Consider the following 17,599-nt stretch of genomic DNA (forward strand, 5'->3'; position numbering starts at 1 on the left):
CACGAGCAGAGGCCACTTTGGATTTGGTGCTTGGCAATGAACCGGGCTAAGTGTTAGACCTGTTGGTAGGAGAGGCATTTTGGCAGTTGCGATCATAACTCTGTTACTTTTAAAATAGTCATGGAAAAGGATAGGTGCATACATCATGTTTATAATTGGGGGAGGGGTAATTACAATCCTGTTAGGCAAAAACTGGGTAACATAAAATGAGAACAGATGCTGTCAGGGAAGAGCACTATTGCATACTGCGTGTGCTCGATATGTTTGTCCCTAGCTGGCAGAGAAGATGCGGTCGAGTGAGGGAGCCTTGGTTGTTGAGGTCAAATGACTGGTTAAGAGGAAGAAGGATGCTAATGTAAAGGTTTAGAAACAAAGAACGGAAAAGGCTCTAGAGGGATACAAGTTATCCAGGCAGGAGCTGAAGAAAGGACTTAGGAGAGCTATAAGGGGGCATGAGAGAACCTTGGCAGATAGGATCAAGGAAAACTCCAAGGCTTTTTACACATATGTGAGGAATAAGAGAATGACCAGAGAAAGGTTAGGGCTGATCAAGGATTGTAAAGGGAATTTGTGCATGGGGCCTAATGAGATAGGAGAGTTCCTTAATGAATACTTTTTTTTCAGGATTCACAACTGAGAGGGACCTAGTTGTAGAGGAGGACAGTGTTAAACAGGCTGGTAGGCTAGAGGAGGTAGATGTTAGTAAGGAAGATGTACCAGGAATTTTGAGGAACTTGAACATAGCTAAGTCCCCTGGGCCTGATGGGACTTATCCAAGGATTCTATGGGAAGCAAGGAAAGAGATCGCAGAGCCTTTGGCAATGATCTTTTCGTCCTCACTGTCCACAGGAATAGTGCCGGAAGATTGGAGAGAGGCAAACCACTGTCCAAAAAAGGGAATAGGGATAACCCCAGAAATTACAGGCCAGTTAGTCTTATGCCAGTGGTGGGAAAATTATTGGAAAGGGCTCTGAAAGATAGGATTTATGATCACTTGGAAAGGCACAGTTTGATTTGTGAGGGGCAGATAATGTCTCACAAAACTTATTGAATTCTTTGAAGAGGCGATCATACACGTGGATGAAGTTAGAGTAGTGGATGTGGTATACATGGATTTAAGTAAGGTGTTTGATAAGGTTGCCCAGGGCAGGCTCGTGCAGAAGGTAAGAAGGCAGGGGGAAATGTGGCAGATTGGATTCAGAATTGGCTGACCCTTAGAAAACATAGGGTGGTAGTGGGCAGAAAGTATTCAACATGGTGCTCAGTTAGGAGTGGTGTACCACAAGGCTCTGTCCTGGGTCCTCTTTTCTATTTGTGATTTTTGTAAATGATTTGGTTGAAGGAGTGGAAGCGTGGATTAGCAAGTTCACGGACGATACGAAGGTAGGTCATGTTGTGGATAGTGCGGAGGTCTGTTCTAGGTTACAGGGGGATATTGATAGGATACAGAGCTGGACTGAGAAGTGGCAGAAGGAGTTTAACCCTGAAAAGAGTGAGGTAATTCATTTTGGGAAAAAAAAACTTGAAAGCAGAACGCCGTGTTAATAGAAAGATTTTTGGCAGTGTGGAGGAGCAGAGGGATCTTGGGGGTCATGTCCACAGTTCCCTGAGAGCTGCCACCCAGGTGGGTAGAGTTGTTAAGAAGGCGTATGGTGTGTTAGCTTTCATTAATAGAAGGATTGAATTCAAGAACCGTGAAGTTTTGCTCCAGCTATATAAAAGCCTGGTTTGGCCACATCTGGAGTATTGTATCCAGTTCGGGGCACCTCATTACAGGAAAGATGTTGAAGCATTGGAAAAGGTGCAGAGGAGAGTTACCAGGATGTTGCCTGGAATGGAGGGTAGGTCTTATGAGGAAAGGTGAGAGAGCTAGGGCTTTTCTCTTTAGAATGTTGAAGGATGAGAGGTGACTTGATAGAGGTGTACAAAATGATCAGAGGTATAGATATAGTTGACAGCCAGAATTTTTTATCCTAGGGTGGAGTTAGCTAAAACGAGGGGTCATAGTTTTCAAGTGAGTGGAGGTAGATATAGGGGAGACATCAGGGGTAGGTTCTTTACTCAGTGTGTGTTTGGGCCATGGAATGCTTTGCTGGATAGGGTAGTGGAGTCGGCCTCATTAGGGATATTTAAGCAGCTATTAGATAGGCATATGGATGATAGTATAAGGTAGGGGTGGAGGTTAAATAGACCTTCGGATTAGGGTAAAAGTTCGGCACAACATTATGGGCCAAAGGTCCTGTACTGTGCTGTACTCATTGATAGAATCCCTACAGTGTGGAAACAGGCCCTTCGGCACAAGTCCACACCGAACTTCAGAGCATCCCACCCAGACCCATCCCCCTATAACCCACCTACTCTACACATCCCTATGGGCAATTTAGCATGGCCAATCCACCTAACCTGCACATCTTTGGACTGTGGGAGGAAACCTACGCAGACACTGGGAGAATGTGCAAACTCCACGCAGAGTCGCCTGAGGCTGTCAGGTCCCTGGCGCTGAGAGGCCACAGTGCTAACCACTCTGTACTGTTCTTTGTTCAGTCTGTGCTTCATCAATGGTGTGACATAGCATGTTAAACCAATCTGTCTTGATATTGTCATTGTAACGATGGTAATACAGATAGCATTTGTCATCATTAGCCAGTGAAACTGGCAGCAATTCCTGACAATTAACATGTACAGTGAAATGTAGTTGGCCCGAAACAGTGTTTATGGACTGCCGTGTTGAACTCTTGTAGGTTGACCCACAGTGTCTTTATGTAGGGAATTCCAAGATTTTGACCTCATGATAGTGAAGGAATGGTGATCGATTTCAAAGTCAGGATAGTGAAATGGCTTGGAGGTGAACTTGCCGATGGTGGTATTCCTTTGTACGCGCTGCCCTTGTCCTTTTAGATGGAAGTGGTCGTGGGTTTGGAAGGTGCTGTCTGAGGATCTTTGGTGAATTTTTGCAGTACATCATGTAGATTGTACACACTTCTGAACATCTATGATGATGGAGTGGATGCTTGTGTATGTGGTGCCAATCAATGGGGCTGCTTTGTCCTGGATGGCATCAAGGTTCTTAATTGTTGGAGCTGCACCCATCCTGGTATGTGGCGAGTACTCCATCACATTCCTAATTTGCGCCCTGTGGATGATGGGCTGACTGCGGACATCATGAAGAGAGTTACCTGCTGCTTTATTCCTAGCCTCTAACTTGTTCTTGTAGCCACTGCGTTTATGTGGTGAGTCCAGTTGAGTTTCTGGTCAAAGATAACCAAAGGATGTCAACACTGGGCAATTCAGTGATGGTAACACCATTGAATATGAAAAATGGTTGGTTAGAATATCTCTCTCATTGGAGAAGGCCATTGAATAGGATTCATGTGGCACAAATATTGCGTGCCATTTGTCAGCCCAAGCCTGGATATTATCCAGATCTTTTTTACATTTGAACGCGGGCTGCTTCCATAAAGGAAGAGTCATGAATAATGATGAATATTGTGCAATTATAGGTGAACATTCCCACTTCTGACCTTATTATACTGGTATTATAATGCTTCATTGATGAAGCAGCTGAAGATGGTTGGGCTTTCACACAAGCCTGATGAACCCCTGCAGACTGTCCTCCAACAACCACAACCATCTTCCTATTTGCCAGGCTACCTACTCTTCAATGTGTGGACTTGAAGTCTTTGCTAATGTTTTATTCATGATTTCAAAGATTTTCATGTACTTCAATGTTTTAAACTGTTACCGTTATTAAAATCATGTTGTTGAATAGGGTTTTTAAACCATATATTAAATTATAATTAGAACAATCCCTCTTGGTCTGAAAATCTAATTACATATTTCTGGATTTTAAATTTCATCATTAGAGTTACATAGTGTTTTTGTGATATTTCAGCTTTCACCTTAATTCCCATGTGCATATCCAATATCTTTATTCTTCTCGGTTTAAGAAAAGTAGTTCATTTTATTTTTCTGGTTTGCTTTTGTGGCAATGCTTCAGTCAGGCTGCTAAACTTGCCCATTGCAGCAATGACTGCATACTTTCTATCCTCTAGAATTGATGACAAATTTAACGTCACGGAAATTGCAATCCGTGTGAAAGAAAACACTTGCTCATTGTGGACAGCTTTCTTCCTATTCAGGGGTGAGCACTGTCACTTTACTACTGAGGAAAATATCTAGCTTATAACTATGCTATTTGATCTTTTCAGTACAGTGAACTCTACTGCAGTCTTAACTTTTATAGAGTCATAGTCTTACAGCAGAAAATAGAGCCTTTTCGTCCAACTTGTCCATACTGACCAAGTTGACCAAACTAAACTAGTCACAATTTCCTGTATTTCACTCGTATCCCTCTAAACCTTCCCCATTCACGTACCTGTCCAAATGTCTTTTAAAAGTTGTAACTATACCTGCATCTACCACAAATAAACTATACTCTGTGTGAAGCTGGATGAACACAGCAGGCCAAGCAGCATCTTAGGAGCTCCTAAGATGCTGCTTGGCCTGCTGTGTTCATCCAGCCCCACATTTTGTTATCTTGGATTCTTCAGCATCTGCAGTTCCCATTATCTCTGTGTGAAGAAGTTACCCTTTTTAAATTTTTCACCTCTCATCTTAAAAACATGCCCTCGAGTTTTGAACTCCTCTACCTTAGAAAAAAGACCTTTACTATTCACCTTATCTATGCCCCTCATGATTTTATAAACCTCCTATCTTCCAGCAAAAGAAGTTCCAGCGCCTCCTTCTAACTCGAACCCTCCAGTCCCAGTAACATCCTTGTAAATCTTTTGTGCACGCTCTCCAATTTAATAATATCCTTATAGCAGGGCGACCAGAACAGTATACAGTACTCCAAAACTGATCTCACCAACATCCTGTACAACCACAACATGACCTCCCAACTCTTATGCACAATGGTCTGAGCAATGAAGGCAAGTGTGCAAACACCTTCTTTACCATCCCATCTATCTGTGACATAACTTGTAACGAACCACAGATCTGAACCCCTCAGTATCTTGATAACACACCCAGGGGTTACTATTAACTGTGGTAGGTCCTGTCCTTGTTCATCTTTATCAAAATGCAACACCTTGTATTTTTCCAAATTAAACTCCTTCTGCCATTCTTCCGTCCATTGGCTGAGTTGATCGAGAGCCCTTTATAATCTTATTCTCTTCTCCTGTACCACCAATTTTAGTTTCATCATCAATTTTACTAACTATGTTTCCCAAATCCTCATTTTATTTATTATAGTCCTCCAACAGCTTAACACACTTATCTAAGAAATGAACTATAACTTTTTTTTAAACTCTTACAGGGCAGTTGTGACAAGGAGGGCCTGGAATAGGATGCAGAGGGAAGGATTTACATCAGATTAACGAAGATCAACTGAATTTGTTCTGAGCATCTGTATGTGCATAGATTTAAAATCTGTCAATTGCAGAAAAGCTCCTTTTGGTTTTGAACTTTAAAAGGGTAACAGCAAGTTATAGCTTATTATAGCTGTTCATCATGGATAGAAAAACTATTTTCAGTCTGTCAAAATGAAATGAACCTTTATTTTGATTAAATTCTAGAATCCTAAACTTGTAAAGCTTGTTATTTACCAAAAATTGCATTTTTATCAAGATGCCTTGCACAGAAATCGTTAAGCCTGAGGTCCCCTACTGTTTACTAAATAGTGATCGTTGTTTGATTTATGAGCATACAAAATCAGCAAAAATAATTGCCCAACAGAACTGATCCATCAGAAAGTGACACTATCAGATATTCATTTCAGCTACATTGTCAAATTTACAAAGAAGATATTTGTTTAGAGAAATGTAATTCAATTATCACTAGTTTTTTCCAAAACTGCTAGTAATTAGAATAATTTTATAATCCTGGATTATTTGTTTTACTTTGCAAAGATGTCTGTGTAAATACAGTACTGGCCACGAAAAAAACAGCCTTTAACAAAAACAGCTGTTAAGAATCTTAACTATATAGATTTTCATCCAAACACTTTAACAACATTTTTACTAAACAGTCTGTCATGAGACTTTACAATAATTATGAGTAATGAGTGCACAAGTCTCAAAAAAAGGTAACATAACTAAAATGTCACTTTTGTTCTCCATTAAACACATTTAGATTGGTCACTGCTTGTGTGCAAGTATATCGAACTTTACCAAAGCCATTATGTTGTGAAAGAGTCTGAATTTGATCTTCAGAATTTTAAATCTCAAAACATCTCACACTGTTTGTTTATAGGACTACTTTCATTGTTGCAGTCAAATGCAAAAAGTGGTGTCACTGTGCATCAGTAAAATATTTGCTGTAATTCCTTGAGTTACCATCTGTCAAATTGACCATAAGACATAGGAGTGGAAGTAAGGCCATTCGGCCCATCAAGTCCACTCTGCCATTTAAATCATGGCTGATGGGCACTTCAACTCCACTTCCCTGCACTCTCCCCGTAGCCCTCGATTCCTTGTGAGATCAAAAATTTGTCGATCTCTGCCTTGAAGGCATCCAACGTCCCGCTGATGGAACCGAAGGTCAGCATAACCACAGAACTTTGAAGGAATACCAAATCAAGAATCACAAACGTGCATGCAGCCTTTCAAATACTGGCCCTGAATCCTGGATTTAGACAGCCTGACTTCACATCTCAAACTTCACTATGGCTAAAAAGGCTAACAGAATTTTTAAGAGTTTTTACATCACAGATACTTAAGATATTTTCCCCCAGCTTTCAGGTGGGCTGAAGTGTGAACATTTCAAGATAGTACATTAAACAGGCACTAAAATAGTCACGTCAGCACCACGCCAGCTCCCCATAAAGCAGCATATCTTCTGGTCAGACCTGATCACTTTTTTTGTTGTTAACTTTGAATGCTGTGATTTTCCCAAACAGCCAGAAAAACACAAACGTTTGAGAGTGTGAGAATGTACAATTGTAAACAATGTTATTCTAATACAGTCCTTGCTGCTTGGTTATTCACCCAGTCAATTTGGTGGTTTACTTGTGACTAGCCATAGAGCTGTACAGCATGGAAGCAGGCCCTTTGGTCCAACCCATCCATGCTGACCAGATATCGTAATCTAGTTCCATTTTGCCAGCATTTGACCTGTATGTCCCTAAACCTTTCTTATTCATGTACCCATCCAGATGCCTTTACATGTGATAATTGTACCAGCCTCCACCACTTCCTCTGGCAGCCCAATCCATACATGCACCATCCTCTATATGAAAACGTTGTGCCTTAGATTCCTTTTGAATCTTCCCCCTCTCATCCCAAAACCTCTGCCGTCTTGTGGACTTGCCCACCCTAGGGAAAAGACCTTGGCTATTCATCCTACCCATGCTCCTCATGATTTTATAAATCTCAATAATGTCATCCCTCAGCCTCTGGTCTGCCTATAGATAAAACCCTCCAACCCTTGTCCTTTATAAATCCTTTCTGAGCCCCTTCAAGTCTCACAACATCCTTCCTAAAGCAGGGAGATGAGAACTGAACACAGTATTCCAAAAATGGCCTAACCAGTGTCCTACACAGTGACAATATGATCTCCAAACTCCTGTATTCAATGCACTAACAAATAAAGGCAAGCTTACCAAATGCCTTTTTTACTATCTTGTCTATCCGCAACTCCACATTCAAGGAACTATGAACATAAACTCCAAGGTCTCTTTGTTCAGTCAGGACCCTACTATTTAGTGTATAAGTCCTGCCCTAATTTGTCTTTCCGAAATGCAGCACCTCAAATTTATCTAAATTAAACTCCATCTGCTATTTCTCAAGGTTCCATTGTGCTCTTGGGGTAACCTCCTTTGCTGTTCGCTACACCATCATGGTAAAATGAAACAAATCAATGTATCTTGTCAGATGTGGCTCAAGTCAAAAATCCAAACTGTCCTCTCAAATGGACTTAAGATTACGTGCAAACCACTGGGAATTCTGACCAGTGGTATGTTAGAACAAAAACAATATATCTGGTCTTATGAGATAATGGGAACTGCAAATGCTGGAGAATCCAAGATAATAAAGTGTGAAGCTGGATGAACACATCAGATGAAGGGTCTAGGCCCGAAACGTCAGCTTTTGTGCTCCTGAGATGATGCTTGGCCTGCTGTGTTCATCCAGCTTCACACTTTATATCTGGTCTTATGATTGATTGTGGAAGTTTGCTGCACTCAAATTGCCTGCCATAACAAGTACACTTCAATACTTCTTCACGGGAGTTACAGTGAACCAACAATCATGAAAGATGCCACATGTATGCATATACACTCGTTCATACCTATGCATTTTTTTTCTGTATGATTCCTACAGTGATGCTACAGGATTAAAGTGAAAATTGATAGAGACTTGGCTAGGCAACTTATGATGTTCAACATTTAAATTCTTGCCATGTCAACCTTAAGCTGGTAGCTCTTATTTTTCTCTGGGATATAATGTGTATCACAACCTTTGATGGAAGTAGATGCGATTAAAAGGCAGCAGTGGCAATGGAAAGTGCTAATTAACAACCGCTTTGGCTTGTTTATCCTGAATGGAATGCTCTCATTTGAATTACTGATGGGGAGGGCAAGTAATTCTTAAGGAATCGGTGCTGAAAGAAACTCGGTTCAGAATATTGTAGTTTGCAGATCCAGGATGAATTTTAGGCCAAGTATGAGTCTTACTTAACACTGTCTTATTTTCATGATCCTAACTTAAATGAACACATTATCACTTCCAAGACTTTTTTTCTGCTTATGCATCTGCCCAATCTATTCACAGGTTATTTTGTCATGTGAACTGATATTCAAGTTATTATGTCATTTGTATTTAAATACAATCTGAAAGACAAAATCAACAAGCAGATGAGATTGGTTGTGTTTTGAAACAACTCCACTTTTATAATGTGCAGAGCAGACATCATTAGAAAGGCGAGTTTCAGAATCAAAAATTTAATCATCTTTAAAGGAAACTACATACTTTTAATCAACATATTTATTTACTTTTCAAAAATACTCAAGCAGCAAATCTGAATCATATTTACTTAATTTTTAATCTATAAATTATACTTTCATTTACATTGAACTTCATTAAGTATTACAACTAGATAAGGTTTTCAAATGTAAGTGTTTCAGCAGCTACCCATCTTATGAAAAAGGCAGTTCATAATACATTCTACATTAAACTTCTTATAACAAAACTGATCCTTAAAGTAAAATTCACAGTTTTACAAAATTGAAACAGTGTTTATTGCCTTTGTAAATCAAGTAAATGGAGTTATAGATCAGCAGGCAGTGCCTATTATCAACAATTACCTCCTGCTGCATTGCAGCTTTCTTAAAAAAAAGCAAGAAGAATGGTGTTCTCCATAATATTGCTAAACAAAAATTCTGATTTTTAAAAGGAACTTCCTGTTTTAGGTTTTAGAACAAAAATCAAACATTAATGACAGTTCCACATATTTGAAACAGCTGGTGCACTTACAAAATATTGATTGCAAAAAAGAACTTTTTCATAAGTGGACACCCATTTTATGACCTTGGAAAATTATCAAACCCCAATCACAATCGTAGGTCCTGGACCTGAACCAATTTTTTAAAAAGTGTTTAGGCACAAGTGGTATGCGGAAATTATTTTGGAACGCTTTTGCTATTCCATAACCACCTCATCTTCTGTGCAGTTATTTACTAGGCAGTTCATTGCAGATTACAGGCAAAAGAAGGAAAAGGGAACAGTAACAAACAAAACAAAATGAAAACACTGTTGGTGTGATATTTCTGCAGTAAGACAAATAAATTAGCCTTTGCTTCCCACAAAGCAGATAGGAATGCACCAGCACTTGAGGCCTTTCTGTATATTGTCATTTCATGAATCCATCCTCAGCATAATTGATAGATAACAAAGTGTGAAGCTGGATGAACACAGCAGGCCAAGCAGCATCTCAGCAGCACAAAAGCTGACGTTTCAGGCCTAGACCCTTCATCAGAGAGGGGGGTGGGGAGAGGGAACTGGAATAAATAGGGAGTGAGGGGGAGGCGGACCGAAGATGGAGAGTAAAGAAGATAGGTGGAGAGAGTATAGGTGGGGAGGTAGGGAGGGGATAGGTCAGTCCAGGGAAGACGGACAGGTCAAGGAGGTGGGATGAGGTTAGTAGGTAGCTGGGGGTGCGGCTTGGGGTGGGAGGAAGGGATGGGTGAGAGGAAGAACCAGTTAGGGAGGCAGAGACAGGTTGGACTGGTATTGGGATGCAGTGGGTGGGGGGGAAGAGCTGGGCTGGTTGTGTGGTGCAGTGGGGGGAGGGGACGAACTAGGCTGGTTTAGGGATGCAGTAGGGGAAGGGGAGATTTTGAAACTGGTGAAGTCCACATTGATAGCGTATGGCTGCAGGGTTCCCAGGCGGAATATGAGTTGCTGTTCCTGCAACCCTCAGCGTAATTGAGCTAGCTTTATAAGCCAGCACATTTATGTTGGCAAATATCAATCCAACCATCAATAAAACTAAAGAATTATTAAATACTGTAACCCAAATCTTCTGCATCAGTAAACAAAAGTTGTAGGCAGGCCCATGCACAATTCCCAAAGCAGCTGGGAATTGTTCTGGAAGTCAAAACTTCCAATGGGTAGCTAAATTATGAAGAGACTTCTGGACATCAAGTCACCAGCTCCAAGTCAGAGTCAGAGACTTCAAAGAATTCCAATTGATTTGGCTCAAAGTTTGGATTAAAGCCTGCTGTAACTTGAGTAATTATTAACTTTACCCAATCAACAATCTCAACCTTGTGTACTCCTACAACCTGGAAACCCAATGACACTTGACATCATATCCCTTGCGTAGATTAGATTGCCTACAGTGTGGAAACAGGCCCTTCGGCCCAACAAGTCCACACCGCCCCTAGAAGCATCCCACCCAGACTCATCCCCCTATAACCCACACACCCCTGAACACTACGGGCAATTTAGCATGGCCAATCCACCTAACCTGCACATCTTTGGACTGTGGGAGGAAACCCACGCAGACATGGGGAGAATGTGCAAACTTCACACAGACAGTCGCCCGAGGCTGGAATTGAACCCGGGTCTCTGATGCTGTGAGGCTGTACTGCTAACCACTGAGCCACCATGCCATGTATTTTGACATTAGAACCAAAGACCCTATCCCATTCCCCACACCCTATTGATTAAACCAGCCAAACCAATTTGTTCCTCCAACCCAACTTATGCAAAGCATGCACGCATGTACTTATCATCCTAAACCCCCCACACAAGCACCCTATTACCCCTCTACCACTTGTACCCCTCATCCACATGCCACTTTACATCTTCACTTAGCTCACACACTTGTTTTCCCTCAGCTGCTGTCAAATGGCTTCAAGACTTTTAAATCTAGTAATTGCAGCTGCTAGTGAAAAATGGGGTGTGATATCAACGCTAATCCATTTTGCCGTTGATTGCGTTGTTTCCTTCCCCAGACTATGGAAAGCTTTTGGACCCAGAAATTCTCATGGAGTGCTCCTCCAAAAGGTACTTTTTTCTCATATGATCATGGTTCGAGATAGTGTTTGTGACCCTGATTAGAAATTCTGGGCCTATGTTAAACTGTAGTAAATATGCTGAGTGACAGTTAACTGCTGCTTTCATGACTGAAGTCTACCCTTAAGTCCATCATAGGTTATGGAAAAATGCAAAAATTGATGGAAGACCAAACATGAAAACAGCATGCTTGTCAGACTGTTAGCTTAAAAACAATGATGTGCAAACTTTTATTCCTTGTTGAAAATAAGGCGAGGGCTTGTATAATTTCAATTTATTTTTGTTTTCTTTTTACTTTTTTTTCCACTTCTTCTCCATCTCTGCTGAAGATTTGAAGTCCCTCACTACTTTACAGATAAATGACCTCCAGTAATTCATTAACTGGCAATTATTTAAAAGATGTTGAGCACAGGCAAACCATATAAAAGAGAAACGAATCACACCATATCACTTCTGGCTTATTTATTATCTACATCCTGCCACAGCTGATAGGGGTCATCAAATAAGGGGAAGGCGATGGCATTGTGATAATATCCTTGGACTGGTATTCCAGTGGTCTGGGCTAATGTTTGGGGGAGCATGGGCAACTATTTTAACTCAAATTCCAATAACAAAGCTAGTCTTAGTAGTGGTAAGTGTGAAAGCATTTCAATTTTTGTAAAGATCCATCTGGTTCTCTCATATCATTTTAAGGAAGGAGATCTGCTATCAAGTGACTCCACACTCTCTCACTAATGTGGCTGACTTTTAGCTGTTCTCTGAAAGCCACTCAGTTCAATGGCAATTAGCAATAGCAAGAAATGGTGATGTAACTTACAATCCCCACATCCTATGAAAGAATTAAGAAGGAGCAGCAGCAGAAATGTTTGTTGATCTTTCTTCGAACTAACCAATAGATGTTAACACCTTTGGATGTTATATCAGCTAACTCAGCACAGATTAGCACCAACCTGGACAGTTGTTGTTATTGCTCAGACACAAAATGTAGGGCCCAAAGTGCAGAGTAATTGAGATTTGAGATTTATTCAAAGAACAAAGAAACCTACAGCACAGGAACAGGCCCTTCAGCCCTCCAAGCCTGCGCCGATCAAGATCCTCTGTCTAACCTGTCATCTATTTTCTAAGATAATAAAATGTGAGGCTGGATGAACACAGCAGGCCAAGCAGCATCTCAGGAGCACAAAAGCTGACGTTTCGGGCCTAGACCCTTCATCCATTTTCTAACGGTCTGTGTCCATTTGCTCCCTGCCCATCCATGTACCTGTCCAAATATATCTTAAAAGATGCTAACGTGTCTGCGTCTACCACCTCCGCTGGCAACATGTTCCAGGCACCCACCATCCTCTGTGTAAAGAACTTTCCACGCATATCTCCCTTAAACTTTCCTCCTGTCACTTTGAACTCATGACCCTTAGTAATTGAGTCCCCCACTCTGGGAAATTCCTGATGCTTGTAGCCTGGAAATACAGAGGAGGGGCAAAAATTTGGCCAGGTTTTTTCCCAAGCCATCATGGCAGCCTGTTTAGAATGAAACCTCCAACAAATGGGTCTGGCAATTTCCCCATCTCTGGGAAGTGTTATTCTGAGCAGCTGCTTCAACCACACTCTCAACCTTCATTCCAGTCTTGCTGAGATATTCTTTGGCACATAGGTGATCTGTTGTGTTAGATCACAACTAATTCTGCTTGGATAAACTACCACAATTTGAGGTGTGCTCAGTGTACAAATTATAAATCCTCAGTACAAAATGAAATAGCTTGTCAGCTGAAAAGAGAAGATGGCACCTTAATGAGAACACAGCTCCAGGACAAACCAGATCATTATAGGTGTCCAAATAAATGGCAATGTTTAACACCACATACCCCACACTAACCTGGAAACTGAATACATTCCTCACAGAAAACTTTTACAATAATTGAAAAAGATTCAGAGTTAGTCTAGGTTGTGTTTACTGAAGTTATTAATTTAATTATCATTACCAGTAATGAATGTAGAAATGATTCAATGACATCTGTCAAGAAATGAATAAAGCTCGCATTCCTCATCTTCAATCAATTCCTTGGATGCTGGAGAAATGAAATATAAACAAAGTTCTGGAGAAACCTAGCTGATCAGGTAGCATCTGCAGAGAGAGAGAAACAAAGTTAACATTTTGAGTCCTAATCTCCCATGCTCAACAGAATTTCTCCAGCACTATTTTTATTCCATATCCTTCATTTTTACAACTCACTTAACTCCATTGGACCTGTCCTAGATTACTCTGAATATGTCATTGTATATGTTGTTTCATAAGAATTAATAAATTCTGACTGTTAAGCATATCTGGCTTGTAACTGGTGACCATAAAATTTAGCTTGCTTCAACGTACAGTATGTAGAATACAGTTTAATATTCTTGCTACTATATAAAGCAAATCAAATTTGAACTACTATAGTTGAGACGAAGAACACTTTCAAACCAAGTCAGCATCATGAATGCAAGGTGTTTCCAAGCCAGTCGTAATTTGTAATACTCGTCACTTGGTCGCTTTCACTTAAGGTGATGTTCATGTTCGGTGTTGATCATGCCATATACCATGGTGTCAGATTTCTTTTTGGACTAGCCTCCTCCCGCAGATGGGAACAAGCTTTAAGTTTTAGAAATTGCACATACCAGCTCACTGATAATCTGTCAAATGCATTCTTTGTACAAGGTGTACATTAAATCCATAATATCCTATTACCACAAGATGCATGTTACATGCTGTATTTGTTACAAGTTAGAATTTCGACGGCTTCCAAAATACTAATTGTTCCGCACAGTACGTATGAAGTTAGAGAGAGAAGTTCAATAATTGATTATACGTGGTATTATCAAAACTCTGGATAAGTTAAAAGACTGACAGATTGAGTGTTGCCATAATGATACATCCCTGCATTTCACCTAAATGTAGGACTTGGGGGCATGATGGTAGGGAAGATAGGCAAAGAAAACCGAGTTACTTTAAAAAAGTGTTTAACTTCCTATCTGCTACTCACTTTGGAAAACAAAATACCCTGCTGTGTTCCAATTCTAAATAGCAGATAGAAGTTGTACAGGTACACGAGTAGATTATGCAGAGTAAAGATTGCAGCCAAGATACAATTATTTAAATGCCTTACTTGTTCTTATCGTGCTTCAGCAATTAAAAATACGTGTGCATGTTTCAATCAACTTTTGATGCATTACATTTTCAAGCTGATTTTGCAATTGTGTGTTTGGAAAGTCAAAACATATTAGCAACTTTTGAACCTAGTTCTGTTTTCTGTAATTCTGCAGAGCTAACCAAAGTAAAACTGCTTTGCAATTCAGTGTTAATTTTTACACAACTTTAATAACTTCAGGTGTATAACTGATAGAAGCAAGCTATAACTGACAATGAAAGCAGTCTTAAAAATGTTTTAACAATAATTATGCTAAAACAGATTGAAAATGGCAACAGTAGAAGAGAGAAGGTGAACTTGGAGTATTGAACAGTGCACCACAAAAGATGATGGTTAAGTGGAAATCTCAGAGCATGTTGTTCAAACTTTATCAATTATGCTTTCATGTGTTGTCTACTATTTTATTCCAATCCTGCATACATCCAAGGTCATTAAAGTTTAAATTTGCATGAGGATTTTCTAAATATCCTGTATTTCATGGCAAGTTCATAATTCTGCAATTTTTACTTATTGGGTAGAAAGTCTTGATAGCCTGGGGTTTCCTGAAATCACAACTGAAGCAAATCTTTACCATTAGTCATGTTCTAACTAAGCTTAATAGGGTTTGCGATTGATTAAGATTAAGCAAAGTCCAGTCAAAAAAAAATTAGTCATGTGTATTGAAAAATGTTTTGGATGTCACAAGTCATAAATGGAAATACAACAAACTTTGTTTTAACTGGAACCTCATAAACTGGCCCTTTTGATGACTGAGAAAAATTATTACCTCAAGTATCGCAAAGTTTACTGTATTATTCTGTCCAATTATTGTTTATTTATTTATTTAAATGTACTTGTTGTTTAATGGCCACACAAACTGTCAACAGTCAATTCAATTTTGAGACACTTTCTCCTCAAATACTGCAATCTACCACAATGTCCGAGTGATAATGGGAACTGCTGATGCTGGAGAATCCAAGCTAATAAAATGTGAGGCTGGATGAACACAGCAGGTCCAGCAGCATCTCAGGAGCACGAAGGGTCTAGGCCCGAAATGTCAGCTTTTGTGCTCCTGAGATGCTGCTGGGCCTGCTGTGTTCATCCAGCCTCACATTTTATTATCTATGATGTCCAAGTGGTCAGTTTAGAGTCCAAGTGAGAAGGCTCTCTACTGGTAAGATTTTTTTTAAGGCAGAGTTGCATTATTATTTAAGTGATTAATGCTGTAAGTAAAGTATAACTGTGATGTGTATTACGTTTCTTTGTTGCTTAGTGTATACTTTTGCATTGATTATCTAGAATACTTGATCAACCAGCATACTCCTTGTGCTGGTTCATAAAAATGTTTGCTATATTTTAATTTCCTGATCAATGGGTTTTTGCAAAGATTGTGCTACACCCTTTGTTATTCAAGCTGTTCAGAGATGGGGTGAAGGTTCTGTCATACACTTATCCTCTCCATCTAGATTAATACCATTAGCAATGTACACATTCAAAGAAATCTGAACCAACAGCTGATGCAATTGTAGGTAGAAATCATACAGTTAAGTTTAAGGTACAGGGAGTTCTCCTATAACATGATAATTGTGTTCTTGAGTGACCTCGCACTGTAGAAAATCATGCTATGGAAAATCATGTTATACGGATATCGCTATAGAAAATTGTTGTACTGTACAGTAAAAAGAGCACGTTTTCCAAACAGCATCCACTATTTATCAATCACATTACAGCTAATTTGCATTAACAAAACAAGTATTATAGCAGAAATACCTGTGTGTAATTTGAACTTGCATTAAATTAAATTTAAATATATTATTGAACATTAGTAGAAAATATCCAACTAGTGTGAAGGTATTATAACGAAATGCATCACAAGGATATTAGATAAGCTGCTCAGCCTTTATATGCACAATTGGAGAGGCTTTGAATATCATGTCCTGAAGGAATACTTGTTATAATCTGCCTAGTAGTATTCGTGTGCCACAGAGCTAACGTAGCCCTTCAGACACTCTCCACAACAACAGTTTGGCGGGGGGCGGGGGCGCGGTGTCGGAATTAGTTGACATCTGCTGCCCATCATACTTTCCAGCACCACACACTGAGCTCTGTGTCAAATTAAACCATTGTTCTTGATTGAATCTAACAGACTATTGTGAATTTCAAGAAAACAGAAAACTGCATAACTGCTGGATTTTTTAACTGAAGTGGGACTAGTGCAAACTATTACAAATTTCAGTTTCAGGAACAGCATGATCACTGGATAATAAATTAGCTTTCAGCTATCTATCATTCTTGATTTGGTTTTTTCAAACTATTTAATATGACTAATGTTTATCATTGGCTGAAGAATGTTAACTAAACAATTAGATGTTGGAAAATTAGGATGCAGATTCAATTAGGTTAATTTCATTTGGTTGACAGAAATCTGCAAATTGCAATTTTTTCCAAAGAATGCAACAAGTATCTATGGCTTTTCACTTGCTATAAATTTTAATCACTATTTTCTGCACAAAATGGTGGAAAGGTAGCAACAGAAGCATTTTACAGTGCAATGAAAAATCACATTTATTTATCTTATTGCTGCTTGACATTCAAAATCAAGAATGGTTTTTGTAAAATTCTGTACTGAATCACCAGATTCTTCTTCTGAGTCACAATGTTGGGTCTCTGAAGTTCTTGCTTTTTCAGTGTCTGATGGGTTGGAGTTACATTGTCTCTTCAGCAAGTTCCTCCATGTGGTAACTGAAAGAGTGATAGATCACATTATTCATTTTATTAAAATTAGATATATCAAATTACAACATTCCGTGGGAAGGTTCCATTTTTGTGCTCTGTTGCAATTAAGAAACATAAATAAATCCAATTATCAAGTATTCTAATCAAATTCAAATACAGCTTACTGGTCTTTTTTAAAAAGAAACT

The 17,599-nt window shown here is 39.5% G+C and overlaps 2 protein-coding genes across 6 annotated transcripts in view; one reads left to right on the plus strand and one right to left on the minus strand.

The window, feature by feature from the left end:
* The window catches only part of sema4d (sema domain, immunoglobulin domain (Ig), transmembrane domain (TM) and short cytoplasmic domain, (semaphorin) 4D), a 243,197-nt gene extending 237,638 nt beyond the window's left edge, over nucleotides 1-5,559 (plus strand). The window contains exon 19 of one of the 3 annotated variants that reach the window (XM_059644600.1): nucleotides 5,323-5,559. In XM_059644600.1, coding sequence (XP_059500583.1) covers nucleotides 5,323-5,328 — 6 coding nt within the window. In that variant the 3' untranslated portion in view covers nucleotides 5,329-5,559. Of the gene's footprint in view, nucleotides 1-5,317 lie in introns of all 3 variants that reach the window. The other 2 variants (XM_048527936.2, XM_048527938.2) reach the window with 2 other exon arrangements.
* Nucleotides 5,560-9,010: 3,451 nt separating this feature from the next.
* The window catches only part of LOC125451134 (selenocysteine insertion sequence-binding protein 2-like), a 124,462-nt gene continuing 115,873 nt past the window's right edge, over nucleotides 9,011-17,599 (minus strand). For 2 of the 3 annotated variants that reach the window (XM_048527909.2, XM_048527911.2), the window contains exon 18: nucleotides 15,776-17,419. In XM_048527909.2, coding sequence (XP_048383866.1) covers nucleotides 17,247-17,419 — 173 coding nt within the window. In that variant the 3' untranslated portion in view covers nucleotides 15,776-17,246. Of the gene's footprint in view, nucleotides 13,639-15,775; nucleotides 17,420-17,599 lie in introns of those variants that run through there. The other variant, XM_048527910.2, reaches the window with a different exon arrangement.

The sequence above is a fragment of the Stegostoma tigrinum genome, chromosome 3 (assembly GCF_030684315.1).
Source record: "Stegostoma tigrinum isolate sSteTig4 chromosome 3, sSteTig4.hap1, whole genome shotgun sequence".
NCBI classification, from domain to species: domain Eukaryota; kingdom Metazoa; phylum Chordata; class Chondrichthyes; order Orectolobiformes; family Stegostomatidae; genus Stegostoma; species Stegostoma tigrinum.